Consider the following 24160-nt stretch of genomic DNA (forward strand, 5'->3'; position numbering starts at 1 on the left):
AGGAAATTCCACTCACAGTATTCTTTATTTATGGATTAAGTCACCAAAAATGACCTGAATTCTGGTTCCGACACAGAAATTGCATCTTTCCCTCTTCCACTGAGGAACAGCTTGAAAACCACCCCTACAGAGTGCAAAGGAAAAGCAAACCATTTCCAGGGAAGCAGGGGGAGGATCGTTATGAAAGCAGCACTTTTTTTTCAGACCTACAATTTTATTCTCAGTGGAATTCTTCCAAACAGCCAAAGGAAGAACTGAGCCAGCCCTATGATTTGCAAAAATCTTTTCCACCTCCTTTTCAGATGAACTGCAAAACAGCTACAGCCAAGCAAGAAAACAGATGAGCACAACCAGAGCCCTAAATATCAGATACACCAGGAGTCCAGTTTGGCCAAGCCCAGCTGCTGCCAGCAGTGGAGGAGAAATATTAAAACCAAACAGAAAATAAAACATTTCTAAGCATTTGAACAATCAACTTCAAGTCCAGAACCACAGAATGTCCTGAGCTGGAAGGGACCCCCAAGGACCTGCACAGACACTCCAACAATCCCACTGTGTATTTTTTCCCCCCCTCAGTGGTGAAAAGTAAATCAAACCCAACCCTCTAAACATTGTGCTCGTAGTAGAAATGCACAATAAACAGACCCAGCTTTGTTAGTGCTGACCTTGACAATCCTGTATGGGTTTACAGTGAGTACATCCCAGCTCAAATATTCCTTGTCCTCAGCTGGGAAAGGACTTGTATGAGAACTAAAGCTTACAAGCTGCATTTATTAACAACAAATATAATCTCCTGCCTCCTCCACTTTTTTTTTTTAAATAAAATTGACCTTAATAACAAATCATTCAGATAACAGTGCACCACCTGTAGTTATTTGGTTTAGACTACCTTAGGTGGGGCCTAAGCAAGGCTTGGTCACCCCTATGGACAATTCAAAAGGTTAGTCCTTGGCTTTTCCTGTACCCTCCAAATGTTTATTTTAAATTTCCTCAAGTTCCTTGCTCCAGAGGATGAAAGGGAGGCAGCCTGTGTAATTCCCTGGTTGTGAACACCATGAGGACAGCCAGGCTACAACACAGGAATGCCTGAATTTCATTGCAGCATTTGGGAAAGTCAGCCTTGCAGTTTTCCTGAGGAGGAATTTCTCAAACCAGATGGCAGTGGCTGTGAGTGCAGTTTATTGCATTTTCATGTGGTGACTCAGCTTTATTTCTCAAGCTGTAGAGACCCATTACATCAAGAGCCTCAGGTATTTAAAAATGAGATGGAATTACTGCAAGTGCAGCGTGAAGAACAGATCCCTCTTCCAGCTTGTTAACCTTCAGACATCCGTATTGACTTTCCCGAGGTCAAAATAAGGTAAAACCTTTTGAATTCTTGAAGTTGTTCTCAGGCAGCCCTGATAGCCCTTGTGTGGAGCTCCCCAGCCCTGCTGCTGCCACCCCAGGATTCCCTGGAATCCAAAACGTGGCAGGGAAGGTTCCACACCCCAGCTCCCACCTCTCCCAGCCCAGCTTTGCATGTGCTCTAGGGGTGGGCAAACCACGAGCAGGCAGAATAAATAGCAATTTGCACATGTTAAACGAGCAGGAGAAATGAAAAGGCCACCAAGGATCATGTGTGCTGCCTCTTCCTCTAAAACCAAGAGTTTCTTTATAGAAATTTTTATCTATTTATCTTAATTTTATATACGTTAATTTGATAATGAGCCTACCTACTTTCTTTGGGGCAAATTCAATCAAATAGCTTAATTGCTTGTTCAGGCAGTTCACTATTTCTTAGAGTCCTGCTGCTGCTTGAACAGTCTAATAACCATCATTGTTTGTATTGTATTGTAAACCTTCAGTTTACCCAGACATGGGAGAGCACCAGAGGAGAGGAGGTGCCCACACACTGCCCAGTGTCCGGGCCTGGGAGACAACACCTGGAATCCTGCACAAACCCAGAGCAATTCCCAAAATCAGCACTGATGAAAACTCAGCTTTAGAGCTGCTGTTCCATTCTGACTCTTCTTTCTGGTCTCACAGGACTCAGATCCCATTGGGCACAACTGATGCACAAACAGATGCAGGAGAAGCTGCTTTCTGTGAACAGCTGTTTACTGTTTAAACACAACTCTGCACGAGGGGTGGGGAGGCTTTCTTTGGGCAGCTTTTTCCTTCCCCCACAGTGTATCTTTCTTTGAACTAGTTTTTCTAGTTAACCAGTGCAAAAATACAGCTCCTCTTTCTATTAACCGAGTGAAATCACTACAGAGCATTTAGTATCCTCTGGGAGTTTTATGACAACACAGGGAAAATTGTCCCCAGCAGCAGCTGAAGCCTCAGGAGTTATGTGGAGTTGGGTTCACAGCCACAGTCAGAGACATTTTCAAATTAATTTATCAGCATCTGGCCTTGTATCCAATCACAACAAACAGTGGGAAATCTTGATGGACCATGGAACCTCCACGGGTTTGATTCAATATCCCACTCCCCACTCAGCAGATGAACACAGGCCAGAGAAAATACAAAACCACCTCTTGCCTTTAATGTAGCCACTGCACATTGTGCTTATTTTTCTGCCGTAGGGTTAGGGGTTTTTCTGCCCTAATAGAGTTCTTACTGGGCTGTTTGTAAAATTTGTGCTTAGTTAAGGACTGGGTATAACATGCATCTATTGTACAGACCGGGGAAAGAGTCAAGTCTGAAACATTGCAGGTGTTCCCTATTTTAGAAGAGCATTAAAAACATGATTCTTCTCTGGGACCTCTCCAAGCTTCCTAACACTGTCAGCAGTAAAGAGAAGAAATCACAAGGCAGGTTGGCTTGTCCATCAGTTACTGGAGTTAAAGAGTCACTTTACTGCCTTACAACATGATGTAAGTCCATACACACAAGAAGGAACTGGGAGGAATCACATGGGGTGATTTTCCCTCCCAGATGGACATCCAGGTATCTTCCTATGGCTCCCACTCCCAAAGGGCATGTCTGAGACACCGTGTTCACATCCAGAAACAGGGACAGAAAACAAAAGACAGAAGATGAACATCATTTGCAGGTTGATGATACTGCAAACAAGAAAGAATGAAAGCCCAAGTTCGTCTTCTCTGCTTCTCAGACTTCTTTTTGCACACTCTTGCCTATTTCTACCATCTAAAATAATTCTTTGGTACTTACACACCAATTCTAGATATCCAAGCTCTACTCTGGCTTTACATTCTCATCACAGGATCTCTCTTTGAGCTGTGAGTGCACCAAATTTCTGTTTGGAGAACTTGGTTCTCTGCTCTCAATAGCTTCAAGTGTATTATTTCATTGCATGCACAAGTAAAAATCCTTCAAGCATGTCCTCATAGTTCCTGTAAGACATTTAGCACTGCTAATACAAGTTTGGGGGGTTACTTGTTTTAATTTAAAAAGGCTACTTCGAGAAACAGTGGTCAAGATAAAGAAAATTAAGCTCAGGATTCATTTCAGAGACACAGAGGTAAAAGAATCCCTCCAGAAAAGGTTCATTTCATCAGTATTTCTGTTTGCAGCTTCCAGCAGGGTAAGCACTTCCTCCAGCTGTATTTTAGGAAATTGTTGTGAACTCAATAGAGATAAGGATGGCAATGAGCAGTGTGCTGTGAGATCTCACAGGGCTTCCTGACAGCAGAGACAAGGGATTACTGAGCTCAGAACTGGATTCCTGGTGTTCAGAGGTGTTACCATCCAGCTTTCCCAGGTTCCCACTGCTCCCCTGAGCTGCAGCCTCAGCTCAAGCTCTGTTGGGCTGTCCCTGAGCTGTGGCCTGGGCTTATGATTCCACCTTTAAAACTCCTCTTGACTTTTAAAGAGCATCACAATGTTCAAATAAAGCACATTTCAACTCTTCTGGAAGAAGTAACTGAATAGGAAGGAGAATTTTCAGAACCACTTACCTGCTGCAGGACTTCCCCCTGTTCCCCCTGTCCCCAGAGCACCAAGCAGGGCTGATTCCCATCGTGGTGGGACTGTCCCTGCGGAGCCAAACAGTGCCATCCTGGAGCTGGGAATGATCCCAGCACCTGCAGCTCTGCCTCTGCCCCTCTGTTCTCCAGTTATCTGCACGTGGAGGATCATCATGGAATGGAGCCTTGGCAAAGACTGACTCATTTCATTTACAACAGCACTCCAAGACATCGTAACATCTGGAAGTTGGGACCCACCAGACCCACAAGTTTTTGGACAACTCCCACAAAGAAAACCCTCCCATCTCCCAACACCATTCTGGTATTTGTCATTTTATTTGCAAAGGAATCAAATTAAAATCATGGAGAAGCACATGGATGTGACACCAGGGAAGAGTCTGCCTGATTTATTCCAAAAGCAAGGAAGCTCTTCCTGGCTGCAGCTCCAATGCAAGGGAAGCAGAGCAGGCTGCAGCTTTTTGTTTAGGCAATTTGCAGTTTCCTTGTCTCACCTCTGCTATAAATCTAAATACAAGGGCAAAAAAAAATAACCACAGACCAAATGTCAACCTTTTGGCCAACAGGATTAATTAAAATCTTTCTTAGGTGTCAAAAGGGAAAAGAAGGAGACATTTCTTTGCTCTCACAATGCACTGCAATCTGTTATAAGTCTACTAAGGACTACATTTAAGACACTATAAAGACAAAAGGGAATATTTTAGGTCAGCCTTGAGTGGTTTTTTTTGCTTTTCTCATCTTTCTAAACAAATCAAACATGCATTTCCAGAATAAAGATAATCAGTTCTGGTTAAGCTTAAAGGATATCTACTCTTAACAGCAAAACAAAGCAAGAGTTTGTAACTTATTAGTGAAATATGTGACTAGAGCCTTCCATCTGACAGCAAAGGGTTTATTACCCATAATGTTACTTTTGAAGGAAGAGGTGATTTATGGAAGCGTGCCATGTCTCCACAGACCACTGGCAGAATGTAATACTGCAGGACTGGTGATACAGTCTGGTGATGGCAGCCTTTCCATAGTTTTTGTACTTATTTCATCTCCAAGCAGCAGTTTCAGCCCAGGTGAGCTGTTGGGAGGGAGCTCAGAGCAGCACCACAACCATTTCTGTGCTATTCAACCAAAAGAGCTTTTTGTCTTACCACAAAATTCTGAATTTAGTTTGAGGTAGTCAGTGCCTTGTGCAGCCCAGAGCATTACTGCACATTCAAAATGCTGCAGGAAACCAGGGCAGCAGTTATTTGCTCTGTCCTAAGGATCAAGTACAGGCACTGAGCAAAACCAGCCTCCTGTTCTCACTGCCATGGCGAGACCAGGAGAGCTCAGCCTAGAACAGGAGTCAGTCCTCCCAGAGCTTACCAAAACATCAGCTCTTTGCAGAAGGAATTTATTCTTTTCCTACTCACTAACAACTGACTGGCTGTACCAAAATGGCCTGCACAGGGGTAAGATGAAGAAGTTAGATTTGCCATGCAGTGCTCAGCTAAGAGATTGCCAAAGGTGTCAGGAGAAAGATTGAAAACCTGAAAATCACCCCTGTTTAAAGCCTAAGGTAAAGTCTGACATGTACTGCAGGCTTCCCTCTGGGATGGGTGTAGGACACACAACCTGTGCTAAATGCAAGGCAAGCTCAGGACACAGCAGTGCTTGAGCTCAGGTTGGTTGCCCAGAGAAGCTGTGGTTGCCCCTGGATTCCTGGGAGTGTCCAAGGCCAGGTTGGATGGGGCTTGGAGCAACCTGGGCCAGTGGAAGGTGTCCCTGCCCAGGGCAGGGGGTGGCACTGGATGGGCTTTAAGGTCTCTTCCAAGCAGTCCATTTCAGGATTCCATGATTGTTATTGCTGGTGATCTGCTCTGCATTCCAGAGCCAGCCAGGGGGATGAGGGGGAGCATCATCCACTGGGCAAAGACAGCAAGTGAAATTTCTTCTTCCAAGGGACTGCAGTTTTCTTGGAAGAAGACTGTGTCCACTTATTCCCAAACTATCCCAGTTCCCAGAGGCCACAGCTCTGAAAGCTCAGTGAGGTCCCAGCAGCACAGTGTGAGGGAAGGGCAGCTCCAGGATCACTGACTCCACAGCTCCTGGCTTTGGCAGGGAATGTTGTCCACAGAGGGCCTGTGGTGCTTGTAGGACACAACTGTACATTACAGGAAATTCCCAAGTGCCACTGCACAGACCACAAACAAGGTAATGGTGTTAAAAACCACCCCCAAACAGGTCAGACCTTCCGTGTGAGCGGGACGGGCATCACCACCTGGAGCTGAACGTTGCCAGTCCAAAGCTCTGACCACAACACCCAGTGGTTTTAGTGCCAAGGTCTATGCTGGGAGTTCACTGTCAGACTGTCAGCTCAACACTGCAACTGTCAAATCAAACACATGAAAACACCAACTCCTCAGTTCATGTATAACTACATTTCACACATGGATGCCCAGCAAGAAATGTGTGTCCCTCCGTTAACTAGAAGTCATTGAGAACCCTCACTGCTTCTTTCTCAAGTCATTTGAGTCAAAACTAATGTCTTATTATGAAAGACAAGACCTACCAGGTCTTTCTTCAAGTCAGTTTTGGTGATAAGTTCTGAAACCCTCCTTCCTGTAGTCGGATTTTACTGTTACAGCTGCAATTAAAAAGCAAGAACCAAAAGCTCTGTGTTTTTCCCATACACATTTACCTTGGACTAGCCTCTTAACGTGTAAAAACTGACCTTTTGGCAACAAAGTCAAATTAATTAAACTAATTAAACTTTGTGAAAAAGATGAAGGTGTGCTGTGTTTTGCAATTGTAACCTCACAACGAACACTGAAGTGCAGTCAGTGTGTCTGCTGCTCAACAACCACCAGTTCCACAGATGAGCTGAGAGCTCTCAGGCCCTGCTGCCAACACTGACTTCCCTCTGCAAAGATTTATAGAAGACCTCTAAAACTACTGCAGCCTTATCAGAAGCTTAGTTCAGAGTTTAACACCTGTAGCAGTAACATACTTAGGAGTTACAAGATAGGTAATGACATGTAACTTGGAATTAGAAAGTGACTTTAACCCTTTATGCTGACACCTTAAAAATTATTTGGATACTTGCAAGTTCACTTAAATCACTTCAAAGAACCTGTTGACAAACCTTGAGATTCAATGCAGTTTCAGTTACATTTTAAGTATGACAAATACATCTTCTTGTCTCTTCAAGAAACTGCCAGTCAAAGTTTTTGACAGCCAAGATCCATGTGAAGTGAAAAGAGAAGTCACTCAGCATTGTTCAACATCATTTTAATCTCCACCAAGGGAAAATTATAGAAACATGTTAACACAAACAGAAGATGCTCAGGGGAAAGACCATATGGTGCTATGACAGGTTTAGGTTATAGAAATGTAATTTATAATTTTATAAAAATCATATGAAAGAATAACAACATCTTTCAGTAACATCAGACAGTATAGAAAAAATAAATCTCAACATTAGTCGTACTCTGATGGTCCTTCTAGTAAGAAATTTAAAAGTGCTTTTTAATCCCAGTGTAGCAACTTAAGCTTAGTGCAATATGTCAAATCTGGCTTAAAGCAGATATTTATAGCAATTGTGCAATTCTTACAACTGACAAACCCCATCTAAACATGAACACTAAGTGAGGTAAGTATTATAATTAGCATTAAACATTCCTTAAATAGCTTAGACAGCAACTCTACTACGAGCAAAACCTTGGTGTTCCTTCCCAGGAAAGCTCAAACATAGACACGACATGAAACTTGTAGTACAAATCAGTGAATACTCAGAAGTTATAAAAGCTCTTGCAAAATATGCAGTTTAGTACATTTACGACCCACTGCTACAATGCAAAATATACCAACTTAAACAAAGCCAAACTTTACAAGTAGTGCACTGAATTTGCTTGGAATACACTATTTTGTTCCCAAATCCTCCTAGAAGCTCCATATAAACTTAGCACATTAACTTCATGTAGAAATGCCACTGTATTTTTAGATGAACAATAATAATGAACAATTTGCTTACCAACTACGACTGCAACTACAAGTACCATTACTCTCTGAGCAGGTGAAAAACACAGCACTAGTCGGGGAAAAAATAATTTCAATGTACCCATCACTGTTTTATACATGCCAAGCTGGAAATAGTAGAGATAACCTGAATTTCTACATAGTTTTTGCTGCAAGGCTGCTCAGAACTCTACCATTAGCTTTGATTTGCCTGTAGTTTCCTTACTCTGTGAGTCACAATGCACAGGAACTATTCCCTTTCACATGCAGGGCTCATTTTAAGAGAGGCAAACACCAGACTGTTCATGTTGAGCCCTTATGGCTCATTTGCATATAGAGCCAAAGGTGTTTCCTATTCTGTTTTTCAAGGTGCTTATAAGTAAGATTTAAGTCACTATCAACAACAGGAATAAACTATAAATTAATGGCCTTTCCTTCTTACAGGCTATGGCTTCAAAGCCCTCCAACTGCACTGGTTTTTACAGTATTGCACTTAACTTTAGTGTTAAACTGACACTGAAGTCTGCACAGAACACGTTTTACAACAACATTCCCATTAAAAAAGCAATAAATAAAATGCAGTATCTAAAAAAACCCAAGAAACAGTGGGTTTAGTCCATATTTCCCCCCCCCCCAGACAAAGCCGCACCATCTGAAACAGGTCTGGGACAGTCTTTGGATGCCAACTGCATAGTTCTTTCAACATAACAGCAATCAGAGAGGCAAGGAAAGCTTTCTACAGCAATGTCAGACACAAAGACAGTACCTCTGAGTGCAGGTCTGTTAGCTTAGAAGGACGTGTTGCCTTTCCCGGGACGGATGCAGGAGTTAGACCGAGGTGGTTCTGCCAGGTTATTGCACTGAAACTGGGAACTCATCACTGCAGGGACAAGTTGCCCAAGTCTTTTGCAGAGTCCCTGACCATCTGCTCCAGGCTGGGCTGTGCCCCCCTGGCTGCCAGCTGGCCGTGGATGAGCCCCAGGCTGTGCAGGTTGAGGATGGAGTCGGCGATGATCCGCGCCGTCCTCTTCTGGTACCCGCCAGACGTCACCATGAGCACGGGGATCCTGCGGCGCCGCGCGGCCCTGAACACCACCTCGTCCCTCTTCACAATGCCCTGCAGAGCACCACGGCCACCAGGGGCCAAGAAACTGCTATCAGCATGATTGACTGGCATAAATGTCCTTCCTGCTGATCTGCTCTGGGCTGGGGGAAAAACCCCACCCCAACCTTTGAGCTGCAGGATTGTTTACAGCCATTTTGTGGTAACTGCACTCAAGCCCACCTGTGGGTTTCTCCTGATTTTCAGATAAAAAAAAACAAATAAAAAGGGAATATCTGACTTCTTGGCACCTAAGTTTAATAGGATATTGTAGTTGGAGATGACACTGAACTTTGTACCAGCTTAGAAAGATTTCCTGCTTGTCTTGATTTACAAGAGCACAGTGACAGGGCAAGAGGAATGGCTTCAAACTGCAAGAGAGCAGGCTTAGATTAGATATTAGGAAGAAATTCTTTGCTGGGGGGCTGAGGCATTGGAACAGGTTGCCAGTGAAGTGGTGGCTGCCCCATCCCTGACAGTGTCCAAGGCCAGGTTGGATGGGGCTCTGAGCCATCTGGTCCAGTGGGAGATGTCCCTGCCCATGGAGGGGGCTTGGAAGTACATGAGCTTTGAGGTGCCTCCAATCCAGGAAATGCAGGCTGGAAGATCTCCAGCCCAGTCTCCTGCTTGAAGCAGGACAATCCCCAGCAGTGGCTGAGGGCAGTGGTGCCTCCACATGGATGAGGCTTGGGAATGTCCAAGGATGGCCATTCCCCCAGCTCCCACTGAAACCCCAACTGACAACACTCTTCAATCCCTGGAGTGATTTTTGGGGTGTCCTGTGCAGGGCCAGGAGTTGGACTTGATGATTCTTGTGGGTCCCTTCCAGGTCAGAGTATTCTGTGGTTCTGTGATATTTTAGTTCTAACCTGTGAGTTATGGATTTATAGTATTGGATATCTGGAAAGTGTTTAAGCCTTATATTTTACAGTAGCAATTAAAAGTTCATTTAAAAGTCCTGTTAGCTGGTTTACATGAATAATCATTAAAAAAAAAAAACAACAACAAAATACCCCAGCAAATCAAATATCCTTGACTTGTTTTAGAGGACACAACAGATAAAAGTCCTTAGTACAAATTCCTAGAAGAATTCCTGCTCAAAGGCCATAAAGTTCTAAACTGATTACAAATTTTAGAAATGTTCACCCTATTTTCCAGGTGAGGAATTGAGACTAAGGAAGATTGTCTGAATTCAAAGTGCTTTAGTTTGTGCTCAACTTGCACAGCACCCTCTGACTAAAGTTTAGCAACTCAATCAAGATTTCACAATCCTACAGAAGAACCCCAAATTCAAATCAGATTTTACACATTTACAATCACTGGATGAATTTTAAGTCCCAGTTTCTTTAATAAAAGCCTGTAGTTAATGCTAAAAGAAGCTATGGCTGAAGGGGGAGTTGTAGAATGTGAGTAAAGGTAAACCCATAAAAAAATAAAACAACAGAAAGAAGGAGATAAATTCTAAATAATTTCTTACTATGAGAAGGGTATGGAACTAAAAAATAACAAAGACTGCTGACCAAGAGGAATTGTACTGTCACTGAACCCAGACAACAGGAGAGTTTGAGCCTTCTGGGTTTCAAAACGTACATGTGGGGAAAAAATACTTCAGAAATGAGTGAGAACAGAACTAAAATCCACTTTTTGTAAAAGCACAGAGTTCAGGTACTTAAATAACTGCAAAGGTGGATAAGGGGATCACGATGCAATCAAATACAAAAAAAAAATCAAGGAAGCAGCAGCAAAAGTGTTGCAAAATGAATATGCATTGCTCAGACTGGTTAAAGGAAGACTGTGAATACATCAAGAAATAATACCCTGCCAATAATTAGACCACAAAGAGATAATAAAAGGAAAAATGAAAATACAAATGTAGCAGGAAAAAATATTTTGTAAAAACACACAACAGTCCTGCTTATTGTGCAGTTTGACACAGCCCTATGAAAGGACAAGGAGTAACAACTGAACAGTGAGACAAAGGAAACCGAGGAATTCTATTAGAAACAGCTCCCTAAAGGAAGGAACAGAATTACAGGAGGAGCTGTGGGTCCCACCTCTGGCTGCAGCACTGTTATCCCACCCAAGAACTGGGAGCAGCCACTGTTCACAGGAGCCTCTGCTCCAGCAGAGCCTGGAGGAGCTGAGGGGAAAACAGGCTTATTCCCATGTTTCTGAGTTATTAAGAAAGAAAACATATCAGCTGGAAACAACAGCCCAGCACAGTTCCCACTCCCACCCAAAGGCAACAGGGACTTGGCTGCTACACCTCAGGTTTCCCTCCAGCCTCAAGTACCACGAAACCACACCCAGAGCACTGAGGAGTCCAATCCTGAGCAGAACTGGCACTGCCCCAAGAGCTGAAGGACACCTTCGGGTGTGGGACCAAAGACTGGACTAAGGAACCTCAAAGAGATGAACCATCCAGGCACAAGGCCTTCAGTTTGGCCTTTCCAGCAGCCTGGGATTCCAAACGTGGTGAAATGTGCCGCCTTCACACGTACAACAAGCAGACCAGAGACACAGGAAACCCTGCCCTCAGTGCAGACTGCAAAGGTCTGAGCTACAGGAACCTCTGCTCCACCAGGCTGTGCAGAGAAACAGCACCCTCTGCCTTTCAGCTCCCCTTGGAACCAGGAAAGCTGCTCCACCTTCCCTTGCCCATCTTTATATTGTCTCTCTACACAGCACCCAGCAACCTACAGCAGCTCCTTTTCCTTGGCCATTAACACTGCTCCTTCTCCAAGGGCAGAACTGTTGTTTTCTTGAGGCAAATCTCCAAGCAGTCCCCACCTACCCCAAGCTGCCATGTCCCTTGGTGGCCACTGCTGCACCAACCACACCTCCCACTTCAGGCTGTGTCCTCTCCAAGGTCACATCAAGTCCAACCCCTCAGCTCTTCCCTTGTGCCAGAGAACTGAACAGCAGTTCAGACTGAACAGATGGAGTGGTGGCTCCATCGGGGGGAACCTGAGAGCTCACAAACCAAGCACTTCTCTGTATTGAACCGGTGGCCATTAAATGTGAAACAGGAGAGGGGCAGCACACAGGAGCTGTCAGAGAAGGAATCATTAAAAACCACAGAGGAAATACAAGATCTGGACATTTTTGTTTGTTTTGAGAAGAGCAGACTGGAAAGCAGACTGTTTGGGAAAAGCAGTGAAGGTGGAACGTGAAGGGACACAAACTGGGAGGTGAAGACTTCTATGATGTGTACAGAATAAATAAAAATTTAAATCTACTAAAAGTGGGCAGAGAAAGTACATGGTATCTGTAAGGAAAAGAATCAAGAGAAGGAAAATAGGTGTTCATTTGCTAGGAATACACAGGCAGGCTGCACAAAATTGTTACAGCTGGAAGACACCACAAGGGCAGTTTAAAACAGCTGGGAGTGCTACAGAGGAAATTAAGTGTAAGATACATACTGGGGGCAGGTGACAAAAGAAATACATTGCAAAATGGGTCATGTGAGGGAAAAAACAAACCAACCAAACTGGGAAAAGAGAAGTCAAGTGAAGTGTGAAAATGCCTGTCTCTCTGGTTACTGTCTGGGTGTTCAAACCAGTGCATTTTAGAGAGGAGATGGATTACACTGCAACAGCCACTGGAAGGACAAAAATATTTAGAGGCAGGAAGAAAATCCAAGAAAATAAAAGGGTGAAAGAGCAAGAGTTGGATCTCTGGTGCCTGTAAGAGGGAAATGCTCTGGCTGAGCGCAAAGGGTGCACTTCCCTTCAGCTCCCAAACTGCCTGCAGTGTGTGTGGGGAGTAGGGCTGGGGGATAGCAGTGCCATACAAACCTGGAAAATGGCCAGGCTGCCAAGGGATTCCACCCAGGATGGCAGTGCCACACAAACCTGGGAGATGGCCAGGCTGCCAAGGGATCCCCATTCAGGATGGCAGTGCCATACAAACCTGGGAAATGGCCAGGCTGCCAAGGGATCCCATCCAGGATGGCAGTGCCACACAAACCTGGAAAATGGCCAGGCTGCCAAGGGATTCCACCCAGGATGGCAGTGCCACACAAACCTGGAAAATGGCCAGGCTGCCAAGGGATCCCACCCAGGATGGCAGTGCCATACAAACCTGGGAAATGGCCAGGCTGCCAAGGGATCCCACCCAGGATGGCAGTGCCACACAAACCTGGGAAACAGCCAGGCCTGCCAAGGGATCCCCATTCAGGATGGCAGTGCCACACAAACCTGGGGGGAAATGGCCAGGCCTGCCAAGGGATCCCCATCCAGGATGGCAGTGCCACACAAACCTGGGAGATGGCCAGGCTGCCAAGGGATCCCCACCCAGGATGGCAGTGCCACACAAACCTGGGGGGAAATGGCCAGGCCTCCCAAGGGATCCCCATCCAGGATGTCAGTGCCAGCGTTATAAACCAGGATGTCAGGTTTGAACTCGTTCAGTGCTCCCTCCACGTGGGTGTGCACCTTCTGAAGGTACTCTGTGTCCTCTGTGCCCCACTCCAGCTCCACTTTGCGTTTTATGGCACCTGAAAGCAAACAAACCAACCACTGCTCAGTAAGAAAAGGGTTGCTTTGAAAGAAAATGCAAGATGTAGGGAAGCAAGAAAAAAAAAAAAATCACATTTCAGGAAGTCTTCTCAATACATTGCATTTTCACAGAACTTTGAATTAAAGAAAATGACTCAACTACTTGTTTTCTCAGCAAATGTTAAGCACAATGACCTTGAAAAAAAAAACATTGAAGAGAAAAAATTAAATGCAGGAAGAAAAAAAAATATCTCTGAGATGTAAGTGGAAAATGTTATTGAAAAGCAGCTGATCTACATGTCCAGTTACCAATCAGCAGAGAAATCATAAAGGAAATTATTAACTTAAAAGTAACCTAAATAAAGCATAAGGCAAAGAAAACACTGAACTGCTATTGCAGAGGAAGCAGCTGGGGGGAAAAAAACAAGATAAATATCACTGAGAAATTATGAAGATGTTTTATTTTTATCATAACACTCAAAACTTCACAGCAAAGGATCATGAATTTATGGGAACTGCTTTATGAATGTATAACAGGATTCAGCTTTGCCCCAAGCATTTTCAATTTAATGTTCTTACCCTGTAATCCTACCAAAAGAGCAAATATCTATTCTTCATTTAAATCAAATTATTTCTAATGCCTTTAATAAAGCAACAGAAGTAGAAGAGGAGGGCTGAGAAGGTGAAGGGGAGAAACCTAAGGTTAGATGGCCTAGTTTTGGGTGCTGTTATGGAGGTTTGTGTAACTCTGCATGTGAATTAATATCATATCCATGCCAGAGGTGTTCCAAGGAATGACTTCTGCCTCACCACACCCTCTGCCTCAAATTAACTGACTTGGATAAAGAGGGATTCAGCACCCACCAAGTGTGCATTCAACACAGAATGACACTTAATTACTCGTGGGATTGCTGGGTAGGGGTTTTTCTCTGCTTTCCATCCTTGTTCAACATCAGGGAAGGACTGTTTCTCATTCCAACAAGAGTTGCAAGGATTTTTGTTTCTTTACAGTATTTTCCCAGATGCTTCTCTTATTGTTATATAAATGTCCCTGGAAGTCTGCACAGCTCTTCTGAACAGCACTTAGGAGCCTCTTCAGGGTAAAGGATCTGCTGGCTGAGCTGTGGAGGAGGGGACACTCTGCAGTGGGGACAAACAAGTATTGTTCTGATGGAACCATGAAGAAGTTGAGAGATGTTGAACAGGACCCCCTGCCTTCACAGGCCTCTTGCCTACATCTCCACACAAACACAGAAGTGCAGAGATCAGGGATGGGTCTGGATCAGGATGGACACAGCTCTTCCATGTGTTCATTGTCCATCTCCTGCTCATTAGTGAAGGCATTTGTCCAGCTTTGTAAAATGACTCTCAGACCATGAGATTTTTAAGGCCTGAACTTCGAGTTTCAGCTGTCAAATTCTGTGCTCACCCTTCAGTGAATTAGTCCCATTCCCCATCCATGTCCTCCTTTCTCCTCCTAAGCTTGTATAACTCCAAACTGCTTCCCCTCAGGGATTCAATGTGCTTATGGCTTAGCAGCAGGCAGTGGGAGCTGGGCTCTTTCTTCCCTTCCCTAATGAAAAACGTGCAGAAGAGGCTCCTGCAATAAAACATGGAAAAAATGGGCAGAAAGTCCAAGGAGCCACTAATCAGTTGGAATTTACCCCAAGGATTCCAACTCTCAGGTTCAAGCCTCTACCTTTCTTCAGAGATCCCCTCTGTGATCCCATCTTTGCCTGGTCATTTAACAGGAAGGATTTAAAGGATTTAGCCAGCAAAATCCTATTCAGACATTCTTATGCACACTGCAAGGACCTACATGTTCACATGCCTTTGGCACCTCAGCCTTAGAAAGGGAATCTGGTATTCTCAGGCTCACAGGGGAGGGGTGAGCTCAGTGGTTCAGATTTGCTAACAAGGACTCACTCTGTTTTGGTCTTAATCCATCTGTTCAAATGTTGCCATGTGATATAGGAATAAAGGGATGCTTTTCCTGGAGGGGAAAACCCCGCATTTGCTTGCAATTTGTCTGCCTACAGACACAGTGTGCTTTAAATGGTCATTTTTTAGTTTAATACCTTGAAATTCTACAGTTCTCAAAATCTTTACAAGTCAAGATCCAGCAGTGCAATGCACTGCCCCTCATTCTTGCCAAGAATCCAAATGAAGGCTTTTCAGAGCGACAGGATCACTGAAGAAATCCAAGAGCAGAACATCCCCCCCAACAACCTCTGACTCAAGGAACAAATAAAGCCTGTAATAAATGAGTGTAACAGAACCAAAGATCAAATCAACTTTGGGCTTCTGCATTCCAATTTAAGCATTATCAAAGCCCCACTAATTAATCGTGGCAGCTCACAAGACACAACAGGCATGTCACAGCAGGGATAAACAAACCACAACCAAAACCAATCAAGCACCAGCTCCTGTGCTGGTCTGACAGGCTGCCCAGGGCAGGGGCAGTCCCCATCCCTGCAGGGATTTCATGTGGATGTGGCCTTGGCAGGGCTGGGCTTGTACTCGATCTTATAAAGGGCTTTTCAACCTTAATGGTTCTATTCCATGACTCGTTTTGCTTCCCAAGTTGTTTCACACTCAGATGCAGCTTGTTTTCTAGATGCTTACAAACCAAGTTCTACTGGCAAAACGACACACCTAAATATGTTATAATTTATAACTTTTGAAAAAAACATGAAACCTTTTTACACAGCATCAGCTAATCCTCAGGGAATTCCATCACAAAAGTAGTGTAAGGGAAAGATGAAGGTCTAACAATTCTCTTAAAATCCAAGGATTATTTAACTCACTGCTCCAAGTGTGGCAGGAGCATTGAATACCCACCCACATCCATCCCAGAAGTGAGGGGAAACACTACTGTGATATATCACAGTGATCACTGAAAACCATGTGATATTAAAAAAAAAATAAAATCTAGTTAACACTGTTGCAAGGAAACCTATTAGTAAATGAAGTTATGTAGCAGCACAGGAGGTCTTTTAGATTTTGGAATGTGAATTTCAGCTGTACTTACGTTTAGCAAAGCCATCCCCTGGATAAATGTATCTGTTGTAGGCATCCATAATATACACCCGAGGATCATCCATAAAGTCCCTCTCATGGCCATTTCCCTGCAGGAAATTCACAGTTAGCTATTCCCAACACAGCACTGAACACACTGCAAACCCTACAGCAATCAACACTACAAAGGTCTAATATTCACAACTCCCTGGGTCACTCTCTTATTTATAGTCTTGAAGGTTATTCTGAGGAGAGGGGTTGATAATACCTGAAAACTGCAGGTATTACCACAAACAAAATCCCTGTATCTCTGGGAAGGGAATTAGCAGAGAGCTCATTACACATGTAAGAAAAAAGAAGTGAAAAATAGAAGCTAAATGTCCTCAGCAGCACCACAAAAGCAACTGTGACCACCAAAGAGATCTGTCATTCTCCAACTGTGCAAGAAAAAGTCCCTTTCAACTGCTCCAGGGAACTGAGTGTTCCTGTGTAAGAATTAATAAATAAATAAAGCAGACCACAGCTCTCCTGGCAATTCAAGCCTTGGGGAGATAAGTAATCCCTGGAAAAATGACAAACACTAAGGACCCAACAGTTTAACAATTTCTTGTTTAACAACAGAAATTCCCTACAAAAACTGTGCTGGGTGTAAAATGGATGCTCAAGAGAAAACTCAGATTTTGAGTATTTCTCCCTTCCCCATTTCTGAATTTAAATATTCTTCTTCTGGCTCTCATTTAGACTTTTTTCACTAATATAAAAATCATTTTTCCCCAGCAATGACTAAAATAATTCAGCTTAAATCCATGTATCATACAGCAGCACAGCCCCTAACCCCAGAAGAATTTCATTTGAACTACAGAAACAGACATTTCCACAGATACATCTTCTGTAATTCAGCTTTTATGCTAAAAAATGGCAACTCCAACTTATTTCTTCAGCATCCTTGGTCCACAAATAACCAGTTCAAGCACACAAGTCTGGGAATGTGAAAGCCTCTGATGAACCATTTTCTTATGAAAGGTGGAACTCGCCACTGCACTCGGAATTGGAACAGTCACAAGACAAGAAAATCTGCATTTTTAAACAGGATCTGCTGAGCTCCTTCACACACCTCCCATTGCCAAAGGAAGGAAACAGGGGGTGATTCCACGTGCACTCCCAGCACAGCTGAAAACCAAAATGCATGCCAAGAATTTTTCAAAACCGAAACAAACCAAAGCACCCCCAAAAAGCACAAAATAGATCCACACCCCAAGAGAGAGGAACACAAAATAATCCTCATCCTGGTATCATGGGAATTTTAGGATGCAGGTAAGGCAAATGAGAGAAGATCATTGCAGCCATTAGGTTTCCTCACTGCCACAGAGCTATTTAAAAATGGTTTCTTTACACATAATAAATAACCTGCAACGCTTCAGATTGGACACCACTTTGGTGCATTAACTGCTTTCCTAAAAATACCACTTCTGACCTCTCAGGCTTCATTTTGCAAATCCTACCAGAGCTGAGGTTTGATCTCAGTGCCCACAGTACCTCACACACCAGGGGGAGAGGGTTGAATCCTCTCCCTCATGAGCCTGTAGCCAGGCCTTCATTAAACACTGCAGGGCGAGTTCCTCCCCTGCAGAGGCTGCTGCAGCCACCGCGGTGCTGAACCAACTGCAATTCTGTCCCAGGAGGTCCTCGCTCCTCATCCCGGGAGACGGGTGTGAAACGCTGCAGGATTTTTCCAGCCAGCCACATGATGGAGCTGCAACTCAGGTTAATTTTACTGAACTGGCTTAAGAGCCTTTAGGACCACAAAATAAACAACTGAACTGTTCACAGATTCCAACATTTCTGATGAACTTTGGGTTCTGCCAGTCGACAGTTTACAGTAGCGTTAAAAAAGGGGGGTTATCACCCACTTGTATTTCAAGCACAACATCTGCAGCACTGAACACAGGTAAGCACTCACCTGATGAGCATCCAGATCAATAATTGTGGCTTTAGACACCCCTGGTACTCTCTCAAATAAGAACTAGATAGACGAGCAAAGAAAGACATGGAGAAATTTAGGAGAAATTTAGCCTCAGATTAAACTGGAGGCTTGAAGCTTCCACAGTCTATTTGCTTTAGTCACCAAGTAAACTGCTAAATTATTCTAATACATGTAATTACAAAAGCTCCTCTCATTATTTGACACAGGAAGATAATGTTTGTGGTTATACAATAACAAACCCTCTGCATTTCCACCAGATTAAACACATGCAACATGCATTTGAGTTGTAGACTCGCAGGATGGTTTAGGCTGAAAGGGACCTTAAAAATCATCTTGCTCCATCCCATCTTTAATACAGACATGGTAAACTCCAAAGATTTTGTACAAATTCTCGCCCACTATAATTTCTCAATCTGTACTTTAATGGTAGGGAGAAAAAAACAACCCACTGTGGACTACTTTTCTGCAAATTACCATGTACAGAAATTAGGGTGTTATGTCACATGGTGTGCTGCAATCATTAGAGCTCTTTAATGTTTGATTATTATTGATACTTTATAAATATTCTATTATACAAATAAACCCCAGTTCATTTGGTAGAAATAAGCCCTAATTGCAGAAGGCTCTTACTTCAGCCTTTCAACAGCTAAATAGCAAATGTATTCATTCACATTCAGAGACTATTTTGGAATCATTCACATTTTTATTCCTGAGTTCTGCATAGTGCAGCTTGACTCAGAGAGAGGATTTCTGTCCCTGCAGGCTTGATTGGAACCACTGCAACGACTGTGGGAGGTTCAGGTTCAGCTGCAAGGCTTGGAGGATTATCACTGAGGATATTAAAAGTCCATCTGGTTTGATCTGGAGTGGGTTCTGCAAGCCAACATTATTAATGCAATTTCAGTGGTTCATGTTTACACTGATAACTCTGACCCCTGCAAATCTTCCCTCCCACTTCACAACACTGCACGTTCCCATTCCCACCCACCTGGAGAGGGCTTCCCTTGCTCCTGTTAAGGTGTAAATTCATTCTTAGGAATTTATGTGGGGATTTCTCTCCATTTACACAAACAGCAGAAAATACAGGTTTAAGAGCAGTTCTTACCTTGATGGCCAGTGTGATGTCAGCATATGCACAAAACCCTCCACCTTTGTCACTGGAACAGTGATGGAAACCCCCCCCTGCACGGGAAAATGGGGAAGGGCTGAAAAGCCAGGTACTAAAGACAAGCTACACACTAAAGAAAAGCCAGACACTAAAACCAGAGATGGCCTTCACAAAGCCAGAGATCACTTACATGGCAGGCACAAGCAGCAGGTGGAAAGGACCTGGAAAGTTCTTTTCTATGATGAACATCCAGAAAAATATACTAACCTCCCCCCCCCCCCAAAGTAAGAACTATGGTGTTATCATTATTTGCACATGCCATTCTCTTCTGAAAACACTCAGATCAAAAAGCTTTAGGAACTGCTCTTGAAAACAGAAAGGGACACACTCTGTACATGAAAAAAGTACTGAGACCTCTCCCTCCCTGAACATGTTTTTTATTTAATAAATCAGAACTTTTTAACTGAAAAACCCACTAGAAATAGCTAAGCAAGAAACTTAACAAGTTCATTTGATATATCAGTAAATATGACAGGCCTTGGTTGTTTGCTTCTAATATCTATTTAATTTTTAATCATGGCTATTCACTTTGGAGAAGATGCATGCAAGAAATAATGGAAAAACCTACACTCGGTGAGTTTTATGAGAACAACAAGCTAAGGCTCCTATGACACAAAATCTTGCTTCAATGGTTCACTGGGTTTGCACTGTTGTTTGCTGTGAGCAGGAGAGCACATTTATATTCACTATATCCTTCAGAACTTGTTCATTCAAGGCTTTTTCAGGAAGAACTGCACAGCCAAAAATAGACACTGACTGGTCCAGCTCTGCTCTCCCACATACCAACCCCTGAGATGTTAGAACATAGATAAGATGATAAGAACCATGAAAATTATTTTATAATCTAAAGATTTTATTGAAATATTTACATTTAGTCCAAACATTTTTCCTCAATTTTTTTTCACACTACTTCAATCCAAACACCTGCCCTTATAAATGATTCATATCTTTATCCAGTTATCTTTTTCCTTTCCAAAAAGATTTTATAATAAAACTGCAACAGTGGGTGAGAGAACAAATTAAGTACTTTCTCCATTTTTTTCCTTTAGAGTTGGTTTTAGTTAAACACCATAATCCCTTTCTGTTTTTATGAACAGAACACACATCATGGAAATGAAAATCCAGCTTCCAAACACACAGTTCCAAGCCCCACTGGGTGCCCTGTTTGCACTCACCCACGTTGATGGCCCAGCCTCTGTCCACAGCCAGTTTTCCTGCCTTAAAAAACAATTACAGTCAGAATTCCATGAATGAATGAGGCAACTTCCACCCCCAGTAACTCTTGGCATGGAATTTGCAGATGTTTTACCACTGGAGGTCATTCTGAACCAGATCTGTGAACACAAAACTCCCCTCAGCTCCAGGAGTTGAAAGAATATTTGCTGTGTCATCTGTATCTCCTTCTCTGGCAACTGCAAAAGGGAAAGGGCAGTGCTGGGAAGAGTGAAAAGTGAGCAAGGATATCACAGTATCCTTCCTGCTCATGGGAAAACAGGAGGAATGTAAACTCAGACTCCTGAAAACACAGACTAACAGAATTCCAGCTGGGAGGGGGCCAGGAAAGTGCTACAGTGTGAAGGGTCCTGTGACTTTTTATTCTTTAAGTCATGTGTGGTATAGAATGTTATCAACCTTTTCCCCTCCAATATGGGAAAACTGTGCCTGTATCTCTCCGTTGAAATCAAATGACATTCAGGAAAGGGAAAGTACTGACAAAAAAAGAGATACACAAGGCTCAAATGATGAAATTTTAACTGAAAAACTTGACTTATTTCAGCCAGGAAGAATCAAACAAGTGTTTAAGTGCAGTATTCCTTATCTGACATGATCAAAAATGAAGATATTACTAGCTACAATTAAAAAATAAAATAAAAAAATAAATAAAAAAGAGAGAGAAAACATGTAAAAATACATGAATTCTCATCCATAGTCATGGAAAGAATGTATCAGACATCACATACAAAATGAATTTTGGACAGTGAGTTGAGAAGTCTTCATCACCAATACTTACATTTGAACAGTTCTAATTTAGTACTAAGGAAATTATTGGGAAAGTAAACCTCATCCTGATCTGATCATGCCAACTTACACAAATTAGATCTTGGGGAAAGACTGCAGCTTCTGAACTATAAAACCCATTAAGTCCCAGGGAAAGCACATTATCAGCAATTTATCACACTTCCTAGGGATTCCTCACCAAAAACCAATCTTCCCATAGTGCTAAAATATCATTAAAAAGTAGAGAAACTCAACAGGAATGTTTGTGATAAAGAGGCCCATCAGGAATAGCAGAAGATGCACTTCTGACTTGCACTGTACAAATTTTATTGTCTGATTAATCAAAATTGCTTCTCAAGTACATACTTATTTCCCCATAACGGAGGCAAAAAAGGTAAAAACAACAGCATATGGCATGGAGATGAATCCCAAAGTGCCCAGGGATGGCATCTGTGTTTCAGGAGGCACAGACAGAGCAGACAGCTGTAATGAGAGAAGTCTCTGCACGTCCCTGCTCAGCAGGACTTGCTCTGTGAGTGACAACCAAATATTTTTAAGCACTTTGAACTATATAATGACATGGAACCAAAATTCTTTTTCTCTACTCCTCCCCATCTCTGCTTTTGACAGTTCACACCTACTAAAGAGGCAGCACTTTTGTTATCTGGCCTATCACTATAATCCAATCAATCTGAGGATTTATCCAGAACCCAGCATGTTCTTTCAAACTTCATATTCTTAAATTTTCCTTAAAAAAAATTGGTTTAACATTTTCAGTACTTCATCTGGTTCTCTCATGCTCAGTCAGGCTTTCAGGCTTCACCAAAAGCACCAGGCATCCTACACTGTACAAACACCTTCACAGATTTCCTTACCCCACTATGGGACTTTAAATAACATCCAAGAGGACAGAGCAACACAAGAGAATTAAAGCAGAATTAGGAGCTCCAGATTTTCACATATCTAAGACCAGTGTTTTGGACATTACAAAGGGAGTTGACATGCTTAAAGCCATTAAACAGCACTGTCAGAAGATGCTTCTGAATCTTGTCAGTAGATATTTAGGCTTAGTCACAAGTCATGCAGTTCATTTCTGAACCAACAACTGGCAGAGTCACACACTTGCAAATCCAGCAGCTGGATGGGACACAGATTTAACAACAGAGCACTAAAATACTGAAAGAAATTGCCATTTTTTTTCAAATAAAGAATCAGGCACTTCTGTCATTAAAAACATACCTACAACAACAACAAAAAAATCAGGATATTTCATCTTGCCTTAAAAACAACTGACTCTATACTTTCATTGCACACAGTAAAACCCAAGAGGGCTGAAACTTCATAGTGCCCAGACATAAGTGACAGTAGAATCATAGAACAGAATCACAGAATCAGCTGGGTTGGAAGGGACCTCTGAGATCATCAAGTCCAACCCTTGATCCCACCCCGCCGTGGTTCCCAGCCCATGGCACTTGATTGCCACATTCCAGTCTGTTCCTTGAAACACCTCCAGGATGGAGAATCCCCCCCAAACCACCCTCCTCCTCCTTAGGCACCCGGTGATTCCAATGGTTAAGGACTGCTGGAAGCACCCTTGTCCTGCAAAGGACGATATTCTTCTTTTAATCAGTCTGCCCAATGGGCGCTTAAGGAACCAACTTACGCGCTCCGGGGGACCTTCCAAGGCATCTAAGCTGCGACGCACAAGCCACCTCTTGTCTTGATGCGCCCTCATCGTCGTTGGGCGGCTGGAAATGGGAAGGGGGGGGAAACCCAAGCCCCCCCTGCTCCCCCCTTCCTTCTGGAGTCTGCATGAGATAGGAGGTTCCCCTGCTGCCTCCTCTTCTCCAGGCTGAACAGCCCCAGCTCCCTCAGCCTCTCCTCACAGCACTTGTGCTCCAGTCCCTTCCCCAGCCTTGTTGCCCTCCTCTGCACCTGCTCCAGCACCTCAAGCTGCAACAGCCAAGCCCATGTCAGGAAAACCTTGGAACTGCTTCCCCAGGCCTTTGGGCTCACTCTCATCACACTTCTAGTGTCCTTGTTTCTGAACACTGTCCTGCACTGCATTTTTTGCCACATAATTTTATATTATGTCTTAAATTATTTATGTCTTAAAGCTTGATACGTTCACGAGAAGCATTTAAAAATTATTCCAATGAACCCCTGATTCCAGTGCAGATTGCTAAGTACCTGCAGTTCTGACACAAGAGGGAAGCCACCTATTAGCCTATTCCTGAAAGTAATGCCATGTTTTATCAGTCCCTTCTGGCTTCCCAGCCTCACTCACCTTTGCTATCAGTAGCTGCAATAAATCCTATTCCCAAATCTGGCACAGAACACTGTGAAAGCTCTGCCAACCCACCGGACAGTGGGTCAATGACTGGCTTCAAACAAACAGGGAAAAGCCAATATGGGCTGCAACCCTTTTCACATGGACCACTGCCACAGCTCCCTGCAGGAAGAGTTGCT

At 43.3% G+C, this 24160-nt stretch overlaps 1 protein-coding gene across 1 annotated transcript in view; it reads right to left on the bottom strand.

Moving 5' to 3' along the window:
* Positions 1–7180: 7180 nt before the first annotated feature.
* HDAC11 (histone deacetylase 11) overlaps positions 7181–24160 on the bottom strand; it is a 28495-nt gene continuing 11515 nt past the window's right edge. The window contains exons 4-9 of the mRNA XM_029965208.1: positions 20869–20911; positions 19631–19707; positions 18502–18564; positions 16555–16651; positions 13344–13522; positions 7181–9039 (exon numbers count right to left, since the gene is read on the bottom strand). Coding sequence (XP_029821068.1) covers positions 8800–9039; positions 13344–13522; positions 16555–16651; positions 18502–18564; positions 19631–19707; positions 20869–20911 — 699 coding nt within the window. The 3' untranslated portion in view covers positions 7181–8799. The remainder of the gene's footprint in view (positions 9040–13343; positions 13523–16554; positions 16652–18501; positions 18565–19630; positions 19708–20868; positions 20912–24160) is intronic.

Source organism: Manacus vitellinus, unplaced genomic scaffold (genome assembly GCF_001715985.3).
Source record: "Manacus vitellinus isolate BGI_N305 unplaced genomic scaffold, ASM171598v3 scaffold_91_pilon, whole genome shotgun sequence".
NCBI classification, from domain to species: Eukaryota; Metazoa; Chordata; class Aves; order Passeriformes; family Pipridae; genus Manacus; species Manacus vitellinus.